Raw genomic sequence first — 20,898 nt, 5'->3', positions numbered from 1 at the left:
CAGGGGATGTTGTGAAGGACAAAAGTATAACTGGGTTTAAAAAAGGAATTAGATAAATTCATGAAGGACAGGTCCATCAATGGCTATTAGCCAAGATGATCAGGGATGCAACCCCATGCTCTTGGTTTCCCTAAGCCTCTGACTGCCCGATGATGAGATTGGATGACAAGGGAGCAATCACTCACTGATTTCCTGTTCTGTTTACTCCCTCTGAAGCACCTGGCCATTGGCCACTGTTGGAAGACAGGATACTGGACTAGACGGACCATTCGTCTAACCCAGTATGGCTATTCTTATGGATTATGAGTGTTCCTGGTTTTAATTAAGGATGGGAGAAAACATGATGAACCTCCACCCAGTTTTAGAATAGAAATATCTTTGCAGTTCTGGAACTGTGACAGGCCAGCCAGAGCAGGAAAACATTTTCCACACTTAGGGACAGTGTAAACACCTTTGTGCTGAGCATTATCTGGATAGAATAGAAAGTGTAGACTGTTCTGACCCCTCTTCCCCCATTACCACCTTCAATTTACCAGCCAGAAGGAAACATGGGCAGGGGTGCTGGAGCAATTTATATAGTGGAGTTGCGGAAAGCCATTGAACCAAACTATAAATCCTGTTTATGATGGAAACCACTTCAAGCCAGGGGTGCAGCAGCACCCCCAGCACCCATAGTTCCAGCACTCCCATGTCCATAGGTGCAAGAAATCTGACAAGAACTTGTTCTTGTGATGTTTCCGCCTAATTTTGCAGCAGGTTATCTGAACTGAATCTGAATTCTAAAAATGTTGAGGTTTGTCTTAATAATATTAGGTCAGATGGAGGAATTTTATAAGACTTGGTTCAGGTCCTAACTTACAGGATGCCCTATGTATTCTTCAAGCTACTGGCCAGAAAACAAGATTTCCATAAGATTTGGTTTCATTCCGATATGGAAAATAAATGAGCCCTTTTGATTTTTTTTGCAAAAAAAAATGGACAAATGCAGAGAAAGACGAACATCCAACCCAGAACATCCCTATCCCAGTGGGCAGACCCTCACCTGGGACATGCGAGACCCAGGTTCAAGTCCCTATTCTCAATCAGGTAGAGTTAGGTTATTCTGGTCTCTCTCTCTTTCTGGTTTTGACAAGAAATGCCATCCACAACCTGAGAAACCTTTGTGACAAAAGTTTAATCAAAACTGATATGTTTCTGTAAAAAAAAAAAAAAGGGGGGGGGGTGTCAAAAAATTGCCAGCCAGTTCTACTACATAGCACAGACCTCCTCAGTGAATTCGTGCCTTTTCATAATAATTTAATAATTTGCTCAGCAGTGTGCACAGTTCACTGAACAAACAACAAACAGGTTCAAAGGGGTAGTTTTAAATTTATTTTGTTTTGAAAATTACCAAAAATATTTAGGTTAGAGAAACAAGAAATGGTACACCGGCTCTTGCTAATTGTTTCTCCTACTGCCATCTCAGTGGTGCAGCTTTCACTATTTAGTTACAGGAAGAATTTTTTTTATTATTATTATTATTTTTAACATACCTTAGGGAATACCATGATTAAGACCAAGCTAAATAATTACAGTTATTAGCCATGGCTGAAAAAATATGAAAGCCCACAAAGTGACTGAACACAAATGCTAAGCTAGTTACTTCTGTTACAGTCTCTTCTATATGTCTCTCTGTGGAAAGCTTTTAATAAAGATTGTAACCATGAGATTTAAAAGCAGGTGGCCCTGAGGATTATTAATATATAACCAGCCAGTTTATAGTTGGCAAAGTAAGCAATTTTAACTATAGTCTATGAAACTGAAGAAAATATTTAAATTAGTTACTTAGAAGAAGCCATTTAAACTGTCTTGAAACTAGAACATTAACCAATATTAAAAATTTAAAATGTAATTAATTTTTTTCTTTTTGATTACCAATGTTTAGCCCCTGTTTTCTTTTCAGGAATACATGGTCTAACCACTTGGTAATTATCAGGAGAAACCATAAGTTTTTTAAGTTACCACAGTATTCTAATATTTCAACAGAATTTATTATAAAAAAACTTTTAAATTGTAATTTCTTGACAGTATTTTAGTCAACTTCCTTTCACCAATTTATGTTGAAGTTTTGAGGAGGGGTTTTCTTTGTTTTGGGGGGAGTGGTTTGGGGGAGGAGATGTTTGTCTGTGGTGCCTTGCTTCTAGAGATGGGCAGAATGAGTTGTGAAGTGCTTGCTATTTAAGCAGAATAGCAGGAGATGAGTTTGGGATGCTTACATTAAAGTCTTTTTATATTCTTTTCCTTCTTATATGTATGAAATTATAGGAAAAAACTTTTTATGCTTGTTTAAGTTTTTATTATTGGCTCCGTGCCTACAGGTTTGGCTTAGGTGGCACTTTTAGCTCCTCAATATGCAGTTTGTTTAATGAATACCTAACATTTCTCAATTGCCTTTATTTTTCTTGTGACGGGAAAGATTTAGATAACTTTTAAAGTTAAAAGTAACTTTTTTTATTAAGTCCATTTTAAAATAATTTTTACTTTTATTAGTGTTTAACAGGAAATTAAATTCTGTTTTTAAAAAGTCCAAACACTTCTGTTCTTTACATAAAAAAGATTACGTTTTCAGAACAATTTTTTTTTTACATTAAGTAACCTTTAGAAAGTCTGTAGCCTAAGTTGGTGACTTTACATGACAAAGTTTGTGACCATTTTTTTGTTGTTGTTTTTCTGCGTTGGATGAGCGTTTGATTGTGCAGTACGAGTAATTAAATTCCCCATTACTATAAATATTATATGTTTAAATGGCTTCTGACATTAGTAATTAGTCTAGCATCAAATGACCTTGCAATATTTGTACATAATCTGTTTTACTATTTATATAACAACAAGTACAGGCAGTTGTTATATTAAGGCTTTTGCATTTAGATACAAAATATTTGCAAATATACATATTAAAAGAAGCATATGCCATTTAAGCATCTGAGAAACAACAAAGGTTTTCGCTTTTAAGTGGGAAACATGAGTTGGAAAAAAACCTGTATTTTCTGTAAAACATATCCCACCATAAATGTTTTCCCTAAAAATGTTTACATGGTTTGTCTGCTTGATGTTTACTTGTCTTTGGGAGGTCAAAGCAGAAATCATCTGGAATTTTTGTCATTAGCTTTAATATTTTGTAACATAATTACCTATGTGTACTGTTTTACTTACAAGCCTCCTAGCTATAACATTCTTGTAGGTATATTTTAATATTCAGTAAAGGTGCAAACAAGTATGTAACAATTTAAAAAATAAGATATAATTTTATTAATATTATTTTGCATCAATATTGAGACCTTTGCCCCACAACCATGAGGCAGGAAGTACTGTGTTTGCCTGTGGGGCAGCAAAACACACTTTGGCATCTGGTTGGGTTAATCAGTCTGCCCGATATTTAATTTCTGTCTTCTTCAGTTCATTTAACTTTGGAAAGAGAGAGACGGGAAAAGGAGAAACAAGACAACAATTAAAAAAAATCAGGCAATTGCTTCCCCTTGAACATGATATGACAGCTTCTTATGAAAAAAAAAAGAGCTTCAGAATGTCTTAAGATACAAAACATGGCTTTTTAAATGGAATTTCATTTGCATCTATTGATGGTCCTGCACACATAATTCCATTTATTAAAATGAATCCTCCCACTCAAAGCTTAACTCAGAGCCTCTTGAAGGAAGCTCCTAATCCTCCAAAGTGATATTTTATTAATCAGGACAGAGAAAAAGTTTAGCTGAAGTTTGCTTTTTTTTTTTTTTATTAGAGTCTCTCTCTTTCTCATATCCACTTTTGTCTTAACTCCTCCCTCTTGCATCTGATTTTAAAGTTTGAGTCAGCATTAGAAAGTTTAGAAGTCATTAGTGAAATGAGTGGTGGTGGCCGCTGTACTTAAACAGCACCAAAGTTGCTTTTTCTGGGAGAGTGGCGTTATCTATTCAGGACTAAGCCACAGCATGTGGGTGGCAGCACATCAGCCGACATACGCTGCAGACCCAGCACAGTTTATTCCTTCCCCTAGTAGAAGGGAGACCAGGTGAAAGGCTGTGACTTGTTATATCGATCTCCTTCTTGCTCTGCTCCAGGGGCAGCACAACACCATCCGGCGGCCCCTTGCTAAGGGCAGATTGTTCATTCACAATTACATAGAACCACAGTTTCTTTTTCATAACATCAAAGAATAGCTTTTACTATTGATTACATTTCTCCAATCCACTTCAGCACTTAATCAGTTGCTGTGGACCTTTATTACAAGTATGCTACCACATGAGAAAAATTACTTAATTCCTGAATATAGTGAGTAATCGATGTATAGTTGACCAGTGGAAAAATCTTTGCACTGTTGGAATTTTGTAAATCCTTAGATGAACTCTAACAATTCCTACAACACACACGCAGAACTGAGTACTAGCACTGTTCTGGAATTTAAAAATAAAGTATCACTGTTTTACTGCAGTATGAAAAAAACCTATAAATGAAGAAACCATGAAATACTGTATAAAGATAATGATATTTAAATGTTAAAGGGAACATTTGTGCATGTGTCAGATTCAATCTGTTATCAAGGCTTGATGCTGCTTAATTTAAATCACCATTCCACATGCTGTGCTTCTCCAATTCAGATCAGTGTTGCAGCATTTAGAACCACAGAAATTAGAGATGGAAAGAGACCTGTTTGATAAGCACATCCCTCCCCCTCCAAGTACAGGATATAGCCAAAGGTAGAGGATGTATCAGATCTTAATCTCCCACCGACCTGGGGCCTGAAGCTGTTCACATTACAGTCCACAGGAGCAAGGCTGACCCTTGATTAGTTCTTTCACATTTTTCATCGCACTTTGAGCAATGGTGTAAACACTAGAGATCAGTATTGGCAGCCCCAGCCATTCCAAAACTATGAAGCAGAGAGCAAAAATTCATGCCATTGGCTTTTGAGATTTTAAAAAAATAATGAATTTCTTTTTAATTTGCCTTCTGGCTCCCAAGTCTTCAGGGCATACTCACCTCTTGCTTGCAAGCTTTTCTCCATAACCGTAAACACTAAAAACTTACCTTAAAAAAAAAAAACGAAAGCAGAGATTCTCATTCAATCTCTTGATTCTAGCATTAAGAAAATTACCAGATATTATGAGATTCATAATAAAATCATGAGAATTGGCAGCCCAGATATATTTGAAGATACCTTCAGTGATTATTACGACTTCCTTAAAGGACTACAGAAAAATTCACTTAATCACAGTGTGTGTTGGGCAGCCGTGCAATCCTGGAGGGGGTGTGTGGGAAGGTCTGCCATTTTAAAGATAAATAAATTCAGCCTGTTCACATGTATCATCAAAAGATGACCAGAGCAGCAGCCAGAGACACAGGAAGATGATACTTGAGGTCGAGGATCAGCAATATTATCTGGATACACAGTATGCACTAAATCAAAGACCACTAGAGAAATATGTAACCTATTTTTAAAAAAGGGGAAAAAAGCAGTTGTGGAAATCTCCTGCTGCAACTCTAGACTTACCCTCTTGACACATGCCATCAAACTGACAACATGGCTGCTTGCTGATCCATTATTTCATATTTAATTTTTTTATAAAGAGAATTTTAAAGAAATAATTAGTGATTTAGTCATGATTTACATTGCATCAAGTGATTAGAAACTATTTTATATTCCATCACAGTTTTCTGTGCGTGGGGTGATGAGAACATTAAAATAAAGGGAGAAATGTTTTTCTGAGGGATTAATAGATTATCAGATGCACTGTATGAAGGAGAAGGGAGTTAGTCAGAAAAGCTAACTACTGAAGTCATCTAAGATCTGTTCTACAAAGTACAGGTTGTTTCCATTCATAGCACCCTGAGAAACAAAAGCTCCAATGGTTTGTGTACGGAAGGAGCCATTATACCCAAGAGATGGGTCCAAATCAGAATATACAGGAGTATAATAAAAATAAATGTGTGATTGATGCCAGAGAGCTATACTGTGATTATAGGAACCAGAGGTCCTGGTTTAATGAAGTCATGTAGCTTAAGTAGGGCAGTCCCAGACTTCCGCTCAGTTCTTGTGACACCAGGTTTTTACTAGAATCTTGAGACATCTCATCACTCCTGGCTCTGTGCACCCCAGCCAACATCCAGGAGGTGGAAGCAAGGAGCAGCTTCATGCATATACCACTATCTCTTTCTCAAAAGGGACGAGTGAAATGAGGGAGCAGAGTAGCAGGAAGGCTGAGGACCTCCAGGAATCCAAGAGAGCAGCCAGAACAGGTGTGGCATTATCATGAATTCACTTATTTAGTGGGAGGAAGCAGTAATTTAATTTGAGGGAAAGAATATTTATTGACTGGGGCAGAATTAATAGGCTTTGCGGAGCATTTTTCATTCTGTCATTCATGTCTTTCCCCACTTTTTCTCTGGGGGTTGGACTGTCATGTTTAGTTCTTGCATGGGCCTCTAAAAACCTAAGAACCTACCTCTGGCATCTAGGCACAAAGCAGCAGGAACTGGCTTTTATGCTTCCAGCAGATCTTCAGGTTGCTCAGGGACTCAGCACTAGAGGAGGATTTTTGGGTCACTCTGGACCTTAGCGGTAGGGGAGAAGAGAAGGGTAGAGGAATATAGAGAACTCGGGGGCATAACATGGGAATGCAGGAATTACAAAGGAGTAAGATACTTAAGTGGAAGAAAGAGTGACAAGAATGAAAGGAAAATTGTGAGAAGAAAAAGGGAGATTGAGGAAAAAAACTGAGGAAGAAGGGTGAAGAAAGGAGAATAAGGGGGGGGGCAAGAGAACTGGGAAAAAATGGAGGGAATATGAGTAATAAGGCTCTGAAACACTCATCTGACATGGTGACGACTATCATAATCCAAAATGTTCACTCTGAACCATTTTACCAGTACAACCATGTGTCAACCATGATGGCTAGTCCACAGCTATCAAACTACAAATCTATATTTGCATTGGTGCATTGTGCAAAAATTTGAACAGCTCTCCCATTCCCTGAGTTGCTGGTGCCAGGGCCACTTTACACCTGGAGCTCTTTGGGGTGTCCTTCTGCATAAAGTCCTGGAGTTCAGAGGGAGGACTGGCTAACCTAGTTACAAAAGCACAGCTAGGTGATCCCATCTACATATTATGTAAAAAGACAGACTTACAATTCAGACAAGGCCTTATAATTATTCCCATACAGCCTAGCTCACAAACAAGATTCAAATATAGTGCACTCACACTGTAGGAACCAAGAGTTATTTACGTAGCTATGAACCCTATCTGAAGTCATCTCTGTGTAAGGGGACTGTTGCCCCCTTACTAACATTCAGTGGGGGTGTTTTGGTTGGCTAGCTCCCAGTACTAAAAAGGGGGAAGGGTCGATGGGGAATCAGGACCCTGAGACTGACAGGAGGAGAAGAGGCCAATGCTCCAGGTTAGCCTGAATGACAGGGTGAGCAGGCTAATCAGGGAGTCAGGAGGCCAGGGAGGTCCCATCCTCCGTGTGAGCTGGAATTGCCTGGGTCAGACAGAGTGGGGGCTGAGCAAGGAGAAAGCAGGGGCCCAAGCTGAGCTGGGGAGCAGAGCTGTGCCAGATCCAGAGGAACCAGAAAAGCAGCCCAGAGAGAGCAGACCCTGTCCTGGGAGCAGAGACGCAGCCCCAAAGCCAGAGGCACAGCCCAGAGAGAGCAGACCTATCCTGGGAGCAGAGCTGCAGCAACCAGAGCCAGAGGCACAGCCCAGAGAGAGCAGACTTGCCCTGGGAGCAGAGCTGCAGCAACCAGAGCCAGAGGCACAGCCCAGAGAGAGCAGACTTGCCCTGGGAGCAGAGCTGCAGCAACCAGAGCCAGAGGGGCCAGAAAAGCAGCCCACGAAGCAGGTCAGTGCTGGGAGCAGAGTCACAGAAGCAGCCTGCAGAGCAGACCTGTCCTGGGAGCAGAGCTGTAGCAACCAGAGCCAGAGGGGCCAAAGAAGCAGCCCAGGGAGCTGGAGGCAGAGCAGCAGCAGCAGGGCAGAGACAGAGTGGTGCAGCTGGAGCTGGAGCAGTCCAGAGCTGGGTGCTGTGAGCAGCTGGGGAGAGCGAGGGGGACCCTGGGCAGCAGGCCCAGCACAGGGAGACGCCTCAGCCAAGAGGCTCTGCAGGCCAGGCTTGGATCATAACCCGACAGGGCGGGGGCGACACTGGGAAGAAGGGTCCTACCACTTAGAGCCTGAGAGCGTGTGGCCACCACCAGAGCAAGTGTCCAGCCCACAGCATCCCTACAGCAAAGCCAGGCCTGAAAGGGAGGCCTGGGACTTACAAGTAACAGACTGTGAACTGCCCTGACATTCCAGAGACACTGTTTGCGATGTTCCCTGCCACAGAGCGGGTTGATGTGTTTCCTTTAACCTTTCCCATTTTTCCTTATTCTTTTTAAAATTGTTGATTAAATAACTTGCATTTGCTTTAACTTGTATGTACTGGTCAGTGGGTCAGAGAAGTGCCCAGCGCAGAGAGAGTACCCTGGAGTGGGGACACCCTAGTCCTTGTCCTAGGTGACCACATTAGGGTTGGGGGTTGAGCCCCCCAGGAATCCTGCCTGGGCCCAGCCTTGTTGGGGTTACGAGGACTCTGCCAGACAGGAGAGTGGAAGGGGAGTTCTCAAGGGCAGGGAGGCCACTGGGTAAAGGAAGTGGGAGCAAGGACTCAGATCCTTTCACTAGCCCACTTCACCGGGGTAGTGCAGAAGCCAGGAAAGTTCCCCACAATAGCGGGACTATTCCCCTGCTTACATATGTTACAACCTGATTAAAAATGAGGTAAAAATACGGATGGGCCAATAGTAGATGCCTTTTTGTTTCTAGAAATTGCTGCTAAAAAGCATGAGATAGCCTATATTTAAGTATTAATATTGTTTGTTCAGCTCAGTAGTTTCTCAATTCAGTTTGGTTTGGCTTTTAAATGAACAATCCAATGCTTAATGATGATTTAGGCAGAAAGAAAACAAAACATTCATATTTAGCTATTTGCACAAAACATGTGAAAATAAAACAGCAAACATACTGAAAAGACTCCAAGACCATAATGTCTGAAAAATGCTAGCAACAGCAAACACACATGGAATGATATGAGAAAGATGTTGAGAGAGAGAAAAGGACTCCTCCTAACAAATATGAGGAATTTTACAGGTGCTAATGCTGGTATACCTAGGCCTCTAGCTGAACTGCCCTTAACATCGTCCCCGCTCTCCTGCAAAACACACTGGCTACTAGGACAACTCCAAAAATGGGTTTTATAGCTCCTGGTCCTCACTCATCCTTTCTCAGTCCCTAAGCATTTGAGAAAAATTATGACAATGGATCACTGTCATTAGTCTCTGATAGCTCCCAAGAGACAGTTTTATCATTAGAGTTACAAAAGGGACAAGGGAAAAGAGAGCCAGAAAAGACAGTAAAACCAAGTAAATAAAAGAGAGACACTCAACTCACTGAAAATGAAGAAGATTGCAAAAAAGTATGAAGAAAAGTCTAATTTTATGAATTATCTGCTAAGCGAAAAGTATTGCTCCAAGCAGAGAAGCAATACTCGGGAGTTAAGGGACAATATTTCAAAAGTAAAGAGGTCCATGTGTGTGTGCAAAACAAACAAAAATTATTGCACATATGCACTATGTGCTTACCCGCTTACTTCAAATGCATTCATATATTAGAGAAAAGCATAAGCAAATGACTTATTTGCTGCCTAATGACTGTTTGGCATGCATCTTCCTATTTGCATGAACAATTGTTACCTAACTTTGTTTGCACAGTGCCTCGTACAATGGAGCCCTCATCTCAGATGAGGTCTCTAGATGCTATTATAATACAAATACAAAAATACCCACAACATAGGCACATCTTAGTTAATGTACCTGCACCACCAACACCTGGTTTTTAAGATATGCTCCTTTTGCCATTTGTTCAAAGTTTTAGTGGTGTGGCGTTAAAGGTGGAGATCAATATGCCACAGGTAGACCAGGTGCCAGCTCAGACCAAGGTCCCTAGGCCTCAACAGAACACTGACGAATACATAGCTGGCTCACCTGTATATTAGTATGGTTTAAATAAATAGGTATTAGATTTACAAAAATGTGTCTAGTGTTTAGACTTTATGAAATGCTTGCAAATTGCTGCATGCATTAATCTCACTTATATCACCTGTATCCCATGTTATCAGATAATCTTTAAGTGTTTGCTCTGTAACTGTAAAAGTGTTTGCTCTGACCGTAAACCACCAGTCAGGAGAGAAACATTACCAAGTGTGAAATACTAGCTGGGCAGGAGATAACACCTCCTGCGGCAAACAAAAGAAGGCCCATGAACCTCAGATAAACCACTATGGAAAATGAGAGGACAAAAGACTGCTGATCGCTCTCCCCCCACCCCGAAGGGGAAACATGCATGTGAACTTACCCAATCAGCTTGAATTCTCAGGGGCAAGGAATAGAAATCCCTACTAAGAAGAAACTGTATCGCTGTGCTGCTTGGACTCTATGTCGGCAAGATTTCTAAGCATAAGCAAAGGACCCCCAGTGCTTGGCCTGGGTTAGCCTTAAAGGACATACAGAGCTTCCTTATTATAGAAGCTTCTATTACCTTTTGAAACTTAAGACTAACTCCTTCATGTGTAAAAAGAAAAGGAGTACTTGTGGCACCTTAGAGACTAACCAATTTATTGGAGCATAAGCTTTCGTGAGCTACAGCTCACTTCAAAAGCTTATGCTCCAATAAATTGGTTAGTCTCTAAGGTGCCACAAGTACTCCTTTTCTTTTTGCAAATACAGACTAACAAGGCTGTTACTCTGAATCCTTCATGTGTGTATATTTACCAGCTTTAAGTTTGTAAATAACTCTCTTGTTTCTTTTTCCTAGTTAATAGATCTTTGGATAGCTTATTATAGGATTGGCTACAAGCTTTGTCATTGCTGTAAGATCTCAAGTGCAATTGTAATGGTAAGGGACCATCCTTTGGGACTGGGAGTAACCTGAATATAATTGTGATTTTTTGGTGTAAGTAACCATCTATCACAAAGGCAGGCCCACCTGCATGGCAAGATAGACCAGGGTATTTGAGGGGATTGTCTGAGACTCCATGGTTAAGCTGTTATAGTGCCTAAGGAGTTTACACTTGATACCTGGCTGTTGAAATCTAAGTATAGAACTTACAGCCATCTGGGGGGGCGGGGGGGTATGCCCTGCTTCCTAACAGTCTGTCCTGAGGCTGGTATTCACGTTTCTAAGCCGCTGCAGGACAGCTTTTGACAATCAACATCACAGCTTCCACAGACCAACATTTTGTCATATTATACAAACTTAAGGATCGTTAATATATATCCTGCAGCTATAGAATTCAAACCATGACAATGCACTTCATCACATAGCTTCCCTACCCATTAAGCAAAAGGTCCGCTGTGCTAGCTCAGCTCAGGAAGATCTACGCAGGTCTGTCACACTGCAGCCGATGACACACTTCAGCAGGGCAAACGGAGATGACAACATTTTTCACAGATATCCATTCAAAGTAGCCAGGCAGAAATGAGGGAGGAGAAGTAGGAAAAGGAAATTACTAAGTGTTCTGCTGGTTTATTTTAGGAAATGACAAGTGTGGAACAAGGAGGGAGGGAAGGAGATGCAAGATGCAAAGAATAACTTCCAGTTGAGACCAGTTCAGCACTACTCCTACTGTGGTTGGATCACTAGACTGTAACTTACCAGATTTTAACATTGGGGGTTTATATAAGAGGTATACAATTTTTAAAAGGAAGTATAAAATGATTTTAGGGGTTAGCTTGGGTCTACTGAAACACCTTTAACCTTAACTCTACAAAGGATTTTGTTTGGGAACTTCTCTGTTTTTCAATAAGTGACAAAAGTTTTAACTGAGTTGGTATATAAGGTACACAGGACATGATCCTACTCTGCAAGTTCTTATTGTGGTTCAACAGTGGACAATTTTAGCATGTTAAGGGGAAGCATGTGTGGTTAGAGCAGAGAGGAGAGGGATGTTATTGTTCTACAGTACCTTGGGGTACATATCAGTAGTGGACAATGGAGGGGAATGAAGGAGAAAGGGTCTTTTATACACATTGAAATTTTGTAGTTTTATTGTGTATAAAAGACCCATCTTTATACATCTTAAAACATCTCAAGAAGGATATAGCAGAAATAGAGAGCATTCAGAGATGGGTGACGAGAATGTTAGGGGCATGGAAAAGACTCTCATGGAGAAAGATGACAGGTTTCAGAGTAACAGCCGTGTTAGTCTTTCTTCGCAAAAAGAAAAGGAGTACTTGTGGCACCTTAGAGACTAACCAATTTATTTAAGCATGAGCTTTCGTGAGCTACAGCTCACTTCATCGGATGGAAACAATTGGGACTGTTTACCTTAGAGGAAACATTATAAAGCTATATAAAATAATCAATGGTTAACTCTTTTAAATAATCAAAGCATAAGGACTGTCGCAATATTTAACTCTCTGTCCCGCATCCCAACCGATGTACAATCGGGATGCCATTCATCCCGATATTGTAGGGTTACCAGGCCTCTGGCTGGTGTGGGGCAGGCAGGCACCCTACCCAGCTCTGCACCTTCAGGATAGGTTGTAGATCCTTGATGATGCGCTTGAGAGGTTTTAGTTGGGGGCTATAGGTGATGACTAGTGGCTTTCTGTTACTTTCTTTGTTGGCCCTGTCCTATCATGTGCAGTTAAGTTTTGTTACTGCCTGTTGCTCTACTTTTTTTACTTCCCCCATCTAACCTGACCTCTATCCTCTACCAATTTGAACCAGCAACACTGTTATTCCGGTCTCTCACTCTCTGTCTTCCCGGTTAATATACCCTCTCTGTTCTTCTCCTAGTAGTCCTCTCCACATCACCATTCCAGATTTGCTTGCCTTCTTACATTCAAAGTGCTTGCCAGTTCTGTTTCCATAGAGTTTACCTGGAACACAGGCTGCGAATGTAAAAGTTATTTTTAAAAAAAATTTTAACTAACCTTTTTTTAAAGAAATGGAAATGTTTAAAAAGTGGCAAGACAGAGAAACATTGAGGTTAGCAGACCACTAAAACTTCTTAAATGTGTCAGGTGCCAGCTGCAAATTCCCACTAAAATTACTCATAACAGCAACTGCCTTTTGAAATTGAATTTTATTGCTTACTTAAAAGACCAAATGAGTAACAACAAAAATTCACAATTTAAACAGTTCACTGCTGCCAAAAATTCCAGGTGTATCTGGCAAAACTGAGCTCCAGAGGTAGAAAAGTCCTATTAGATCATCCAATTCATCTCCCGCCCATGCAGGATTGTTCCCTATGATGTATTCTTTAGAGCTTTGTTCAGTCTAGCTTTGAATATCTCAATCAATGAGACTTACAAACTTCCCCTGGGAGACTATTCCGCAGCCTAAGAGATCTCACTGAGAGACTCTGATATTCAGTCTAGAGTTTCATTTTTTTTATTTCATCCTATTGCTCTTGGTTATATTCCTCAACTACTACCTGAATCAATTCCTATCCCTCCTTCGTGCTTACATTCTTTGAATATTTTAGAATGCTATGGCCCTCCTTAGTCAAGCCTTTTACTCTTTCCTCATATATCTTTCCCTCCAGCCCCCTGATCATTTTTTGCTGCTACTCTGAACTCTGTCCAAATTCACCAATTTATTTCTGGTAATGAGTCACTCAGATTTGTTTTGTTTATTTACTAATGCCAGATGGCATCAATGAATGCTTCCTCTCTTGATATGGTCCACAGAGTTTGAACTTTTAGGGGCTAGATTTTTAGAAAAATACACCAGAGCTTGGATTTCAAGGAAAAGTGACAGCCCTGAAAATGAATTAATACTTTCTGCTATTGTTTTTCCTCTTCCAGCCTTCTTTTGCATTTCTCCCTCTTCCTGAACCACCCTCAGCACCATCCACAAATAGAAATAAGCAGCAGCATGGCACTCACTTCCAGTGAAAGCCCTTGTGTTTAGACAACTCCTGCTTCCATGAAAAGTAGGCTAAAGGATAAAAGAATGTGCTTTAAATACAATTGTAAAAACACAAAATTAAAAATTTTCCTATGTGCTGTAATCACATCAAAAGCAAAATCCAACGTCTTTGCCAGACATGGCCAGAGCCACACAAAAAGTATTGTTACTAGTTTTTAGTCACAGTTCAGTACATGAGTGGCAGGAATCAAATGTGGCTGGCAGAGTGCAGTAAAATTCTCAACTAGTCCCAAAGCCAGAGGTGAAAGTGGGCCAGTACAGGCTGGTATGGTGTACCGGTAAGAAGTGGCCACCAGTACCTGTACACAGCTGATGTTAAAGCACTGCCGTGGCAGCACTTTAACGTCACTGCTCCTTTTGCCCCTCACCCCACAGGGCCACCGATGGGGGGGGGGGCAAAAGGGACAGCTGCCCCAGAATCCAGTCACTTAAAAAGGGCCTGGGGCTACCGCTACTGCAGCAGCAGCTGGAGCCACGGCCCTTTAAATCACCGCTGGAGCCCCAGCTGGTGCAGGCCAGGCAGCATGGAAGGGCAAGCTGCGGGAGGCTGACCCTCCCAACCCCGCCCCTTCCGCCCGAGGCCCCGCCCCTTCCAAGGGCCCAACTCTGGGGCCCCGTACCGGTAAGTCTTTCATCTTATTTTCACCCCTGCCCAAAGCTCCACAAAACAAGACAAATTACAGCAGGCACTTATTACAATCCAGCCCACATCACCCTATCTGACAGACCTGTTGGCTTCTCTGGGCTACATCTTGAGGTACACACAGAGATAGGAGGGTAGCATGAGCTTTAGCTGACTGGAAACCACCTTCTGTGACTGACAGAGCGGTATCACTACAGAACACAGACTTCTTTTCTGATGAGGTGAACAAGGCCCTGCAGCCAGCCAGACAAGAGTGTGTTGTAAGATGGGAGCTGGGCTGCTGGTTTTGAAGGAAGCTGCTGGAGAGTGCCCTTTCAACATTCAGTGATGACATGCCTTGTGACTATTATCAGCCTCAGCACCAGAAAGTTAATTCTGAAGGAAACAGAAATAAAAAGGATTTCTCAAAGAACCTGATTCAAATAGCAACCAGAACAGTAAAGAGGAGGCTTGCAAGCCACTGTAAAGAGCAGCACAAACTAATTAGAGCTAAGAAACTTCATTTTGTTTTATCCTCATGTTTATGTGTACAGAGACATAAAACTAAATGGTGACTATAACAAGATGGTTTGCCCCTTTAAGGGGCGAGGGATCTGGGGCCAGACAGCCCTGTTCTGAAGCAGAGCCCCTTTAAGAACAGGTGTTTGGGCTGGTAGAGGGGATTATCAGACCCAGCTGGGAAGGGGGTCAGGTAACTACCTAATAAGACCTGATTCCTGTAAAGGCTGAAAGAGCTCAGTTGAAGGGGAGCTGGAAGCTAAAGGAAGAAGGCTGGCTTGCGTGGCAGGCCCTGGACCAGGGGGAATCCCAGGCAGATGGCATCTAGGAGGATAGGGAAGAGATGGCTAGAACAGGGAGGGCTCTAGCAAGGAGCCCCTGGGTCAGGGGAAAGTTAGCTGTTGGCTTTATGTTAAATTGTTTTATTTGGGGATTTGCTGAAGATCGTCCATGCATTCAGTAAATGGTGTCCTGAAGAAAAACCTGAACAGACACTGGGTATGGCATGAATCCTTTCTGGGCTGGGGAGACATGCCAGCAGCCTATAAATAACCTACACATTACATTCTTGACATTCAAGTGTTGGCTTCTTTCTTTGGAGGGATAAGGAAAAGAGAGAATTGGGTTTTAATACTCTTATTCTGCAGCTGAGGAATAAGGAACAAAACACTTTCCTTGGAAAGGTACAAACTAACCCTGATTCCCCACTTTGAACTCTAGGGTATAGATGTGGGGACCTACATGAAAGACCCCTTAAGCTTATTCTTACCAGCTTAGGTTAAAAACTTCCCCAAGGTACAAACTTTGCCTTGTCCTTGGTGGTGGTATGCTGCCACCACCAAGCATTTAAACAAAGAACAGGAAAAGAGCCCATTTGGAGACATCTTCCCCCAAAATATCCCCCCAAGCCCTACATCCCTTTTCCTGGGGAGGTCTTGATAAGAATCCTCACCAATTTGTACAGGTGAACACAGACCCAAACTCTTGGATCTTAAGAACAATGAAAAATCAATCAGGTTCTTAAAAGAAGAATTTTAATTAAAGAAAAGGTAAAAGAATCACCTCTGTAAAATCAGAATGGTAAATACCTTACAGGGTAATCAGATTCAAAACATAGAGAATCCCTCTAGGCAAAACCTTAAGTTACAAAAGACACAAAAACAGGAATATAGATTCCCTCCAGCACTGCTTATTTTACCAGCCATTAAACAAAAGGAAACCTAACACATTTCTAGCTAGATTACTTACTAACTTAACAGGAGTTGTAAGGCTGCATTCCTGATCTGTTCCCAGCAAAAGCATCACACAGACAGACCAAACCCTTTGTTCCCCTGCCTCCAGATCTGAAAGAATCTTGTCCCCTCATTGGCCATTTTGGGTCAGGTGCCAGCGGGGTTACCTTAGCTTCTTAAACCTTTACAGGTGAAATGATTTTGCCTCTGGCCAGGAGAGATTTTATGACACTGTATACAGAAAGGTGGTTACCCTTCCCTTTATATTTGTGACACTTGCACACATAACAAATTCACTAATAACAGACAACTACAAAGGCTCAGAAAGTTAGACAGCTACTGGATGAGCTATGTTGAAAAAACAGCACTTACCAGCCCTAAACACAAAAGCACCATCCTCAGCGAAACCCAGCACCAGAAAAAAAAATCACAGCAATACATTAGTGTAATAACAGTATTACTGAATGATATATGGAACATGCTAATCAAGAAGTACAAGTGCACTTGGATGGAGTATGGATGAAATTGTGATAGTACTGACATCTGGTGTACCCAGAGTAGAGAAATTAATCAAATGGCAGGAGCATTTTTCCCCATTAATATTGCAGATCACGCAACAATTATTTTACAGTGATAATAGTGAACTAGCAGCAGCCACAGAAACTGAATACATTTATAAGTGCAAAAACTATGTGAGGAATAGAAAACTGGTGAACATAGTAAAGTAAAATCACATTTTCAGGACTGGATAAAGTGTCTCAAATGGAACCAAGGCCCTCAATTCTGGGTGATGAAACCAGAAACTTGGTGGCCTCCTTCAAAGTACAGGTCCCTGATGAGCTTGATGGTGGTGGTTGGACCTTTCAGATCGTGGAATCAGGGTAGCTATAGCTGATGGTAAACAACTACAGCTACTTTTCAATTAGCAGCTTAAATGAATTTATATCACATTTAAAGCCAAAACGAAAACACATAATTACTCAGAGAACTGTAGTAGGTTAACATTCACATTCCAGATCTAACATGCAACAACAAAATCCAAACCAAGGTTATCAAAAACAGCAAGTTCAAAGCTTGATGCTGTGGATGCAACCCAAATTATTTTCCAGCATATGAAAAATTATCTGAGATCACAATCGTGCAGTGAAAAACAAAATCTTGGAATATGACAAAAGCATATTTCCCTTATTTATAACCATTTTGTTAAACAAAGAAATGAGTAAAAATAATTTAAATTAGGACTGTTCTATATATGCAAATGTCATTTGTGCTGAATGACGTAACTTAATAAAATTCAGCATTTCTCTCAGGGCACAGATAAACAGATGGTAGATCATAGTTTTTCCTGATTTACGCAAGAAATTTCATTTTTAGTCAGCAGTTTCCCACACTGTATAGAAAACATTTTCAGTGTTTTACTGTTCCTTATAGAGAGACCCAATTCCGTAGCCCACGGACACACAAATCTGAAAATAAATCAATGCTCTTATAGCTATAATTTAAAAGATTGTTTTTCCTTCAGCTTTAACTCCTCCACCCCCAGAGTACTTCAAAATGAGACATTTTATCACAGTGAATGAAGGTACTATATCCATCTGTTTAAAAAAAAATAAAAACAATACTGTTGGGGTTTTATGCTACAGTTTTATAAGTTAAGCTTCATATGCTGCCAACTGAGATAAATTACCAGTCAGGATTTCAAGTCATTTCCACCTCCCGTTTTAAGCACCATGGTTCTTAAATACATACATCAGTTACCTCAGAGGTACCATCAGGTCGTTTAAAAATTTGTAATTAACCCACTGTATGGAAGAACAGACTATATATTGGATAAGGGTCATAAAGCATGTAATTTTTAGTAAATTGAATAGGTAAATAATTGCTTCACTATTAAAAATATGAATTGCAAACTGTATTAGCATTGGTCTAGTCATTTCATATAACAAATGTTTATATATTACATCTACAAAAAAGTAGTACTTGCAAGCATAGAGAAACATCAGCCCTCAAATCTTATAAGTATTTGCTGCCTTATGAAATGTAAAATACATGCTCTCAAACCGAATAAAAGATATATTTAACTTTTAAAGGGTCAATAGGATCCTTCTACAGATGGCACAGAAAGTTTTTAAAAACAAGCACAAATTCATTACCTTTCTGTAAACAATCATATTTGGAGAACTCTCCTCTGGGTCAGCAGTTTCCACATTACTTTGATCAGTGGCTCCTTGGGCCATGCTTAACAGTTGTCACTCACACTGCAAGGACAAGAATAGAATACAATGGAACATCAAGTCACATAGAAGTATGATAAGATACATTCCAAATTCAAAGATAGATATAGGAGAGAGAAAGGGACAGAGAAATGCGCTCTGATCTCATTCCTGCGGAGATTTGTCACACTCACTTGCAGGATAGCTTGTATGTGTGAGACAGAAAAACATTTTCATTTTAATGAAACACTCAAAGAACAAGAAATACTTAGCCACAAACAACTGTCTTTGTCAAATAGCTGTCTTTCCCCATTTCCAGCCTGACATTGTAAGACCCTTTTCAGAAAGTGGGAGATAAGTGTTTTGCACAAAACTTCCTCCCCTTACAATAAACCCAAAAAAATAGAGCACTACGGGCTGCTATCTTCTTAGGAATTTACTTCTTTTCCTTATATGCTGTATGTGCCTGAGACACCCCAAATCAAATTCAAAATGGAGAGAAAGAATACACTTGAATGAATTTCACAGGAACAAGTCAAATTGCTACTGTTCTTAAGGGAGAACTCTCACTGGTAGAAACAATAGATTGAATGTCATGGATGCATGGCACATCAACATCAACCCAGCTTCCTCTGTGTCAAGGTCACAGTTTGAGTCACAGCATCTGTACCAGTTATGAACCTGTTAGTTATGAACTATAGAGACTGCAAAAGCCACAGGAGGCATTACTGCCCAGTGGAGGCCAACCTCAACCCAAAGGAAAATAGGTTTATCTGTAAACTGAAAGCTCCAATCTACATGTGATTTATTAGGCACTTAAGCTGAAATTTTCAAAAGCAACTAAGTGTCCTTGGAACACAAGTCCCATTGAAAGTTCCTTGGAACACAAGTCCCATTGAAAACCCAGCCTTAATGTTTTTATCCTACATCAGTGGTTCTCAAAGCATTGTATAGGGTGACCCCATGTTAAGCCTCCAAACTATTGTTTGTTGTATCTCCCATTCAGCCATAGAGAAGGTAAGGGCAGTCATTACCCCCAGGCCTATTCACAACATCCAGGCTGAAGACCCATGCTATAAAGATCTGATCCTTTGACCACTAAAGTCAATGAGAGTCTTTCCATTGACTTCAATAGCCATTGGATCAGGCCCTAAGTGTGCATTATAAGTTATTATGTAGTGAGAATTTTTTAGACCTTGAAGTTTCCATTCCTACAGGTCATTTAGTACACTGACATCCTGTTCCACTTATGATTTCTTCTCTTTAATTTGATAGCATAGGCCTGCTAACCTGTCTGTCCCCAGCCCAGGAAGAACTAACACCACAGACAAGTCTCTTTCAGGCCCTTCCCTCAATGCATGACTAAGTCACATTTAAAAAAAAAAATCACAAAACACCACCAAAAGCTCTTCCCCTGAGCAACTCTGCTGCCCGGCCTGTTGAAGGGACCAGCTTCCCTTCCCCAACTGAGCCACTTTCTGGCTTTTATAATTGCTGGGTCTGACAACTGAACAGTGCTGGCTGGCCCCAGGACCCCCAGCCGTTAAAGGGACAGACCATCCTCTTACAGATAAGTAATGACAATTGAAATTTTAAATCCATTGGTGCTATTTCCAGAGAAATGACATTGCTGGTGGAGGTTGTCTCACCAGCTGTCTTAGTTACCTTAATGGTTTCAGTATTACCTCCTCCACAATGGCTTTGATCAAGGCAAGGGGGTTTTGAATTAGTTTTAACATATCCAGGCATCAGTCTAGTGTGAGCTAGCTGTAAACGTCAGCATCTACAGTTCCTAAACACACAAAATACGAGATATTACCTAGACAATTCAGTGACTGGTGCTCTCTCTATATAGATACACACCTTTGAGCAGCCGAACATTTTATTTAAAAAGATCAGGGGGGCACAGTCAGTATTTTAGGGCAGATTCTGAGGCAGCACAAAGAAGTGAAAGCCACCTGCAAGTCTCCTGTTGGGGAGTTCATTAGCGTGGGGCAGAAGTTGTAGAGTTGGCAGAGGCAGTTCCGACACCAGCTCTACTGCAGCCTCTGATGTAGTGGGTGTGGAGCGGGCAGGGCAGGAAGAGGAAGTGCACTTTGAGGAAGTGCACAGCTGGGGGTGGGTGCTCCATAGGGGATTGTTTCCAGATGATACAAGTTACAGCAGTCCCTACAATTCCTGGTTCTGGGCTTTAGCCCAGGTTAGAGAAGTCATAACTGGTTGTTGGTTTTAAATTTCTCCTCCTTTTCCCCTTTCCTGGACTGCCCTGTGTGGCTGTGGAGGGGAGGGGAGCCATCCTTTCCT

At 41.0% G+C, this 20,898-nt stretch overlaps 1 protein-coding gene across 2 annotated transcripts in view; it reads right to left on the bottom strand.

Moving 5' to 3' along the window:
- Positions 1-20,898, bottom strand: part of RGS6 (regulator of G protein signaling 6) — a 505,053-nt gene that overhangs the window by 461,411 nt on the left and 22,744 nt on the right. For both annotated transcript variants that reach the window (XM_084632586.1, XM_084632587.1), the window contains exon 2: positions 18,535-18,639. In XM_084632586.1, coding sequence (XP_084488712.1) covers positions 18,535-18,618 — 84 coding nt within the window. In that variant the 5' untranslated portion in view covers positions 18,619-18,639. The remainder of the gene's footprint in view (positions 1-18,534; positions 18,640-20,898) is intronic.

Source organism: Lepidochelys olivacea, assembly GCF_965140295.1.
Source record: "Lepidochelys olivacea isolate rLepOli2 genome assembly, chromosome: 6".
Taxonomy (NCBI): domain Eukaryota; kingdom Metazoa; phylum Chordata; order Testudines; family Cheloniidae; genus Lepidochelys; species Lepidochelys olivacea.
Note: the sequence above shows the minus strand (reverse complement) of the source record. Positions and strands in the feature narration are given on the sequence as shown.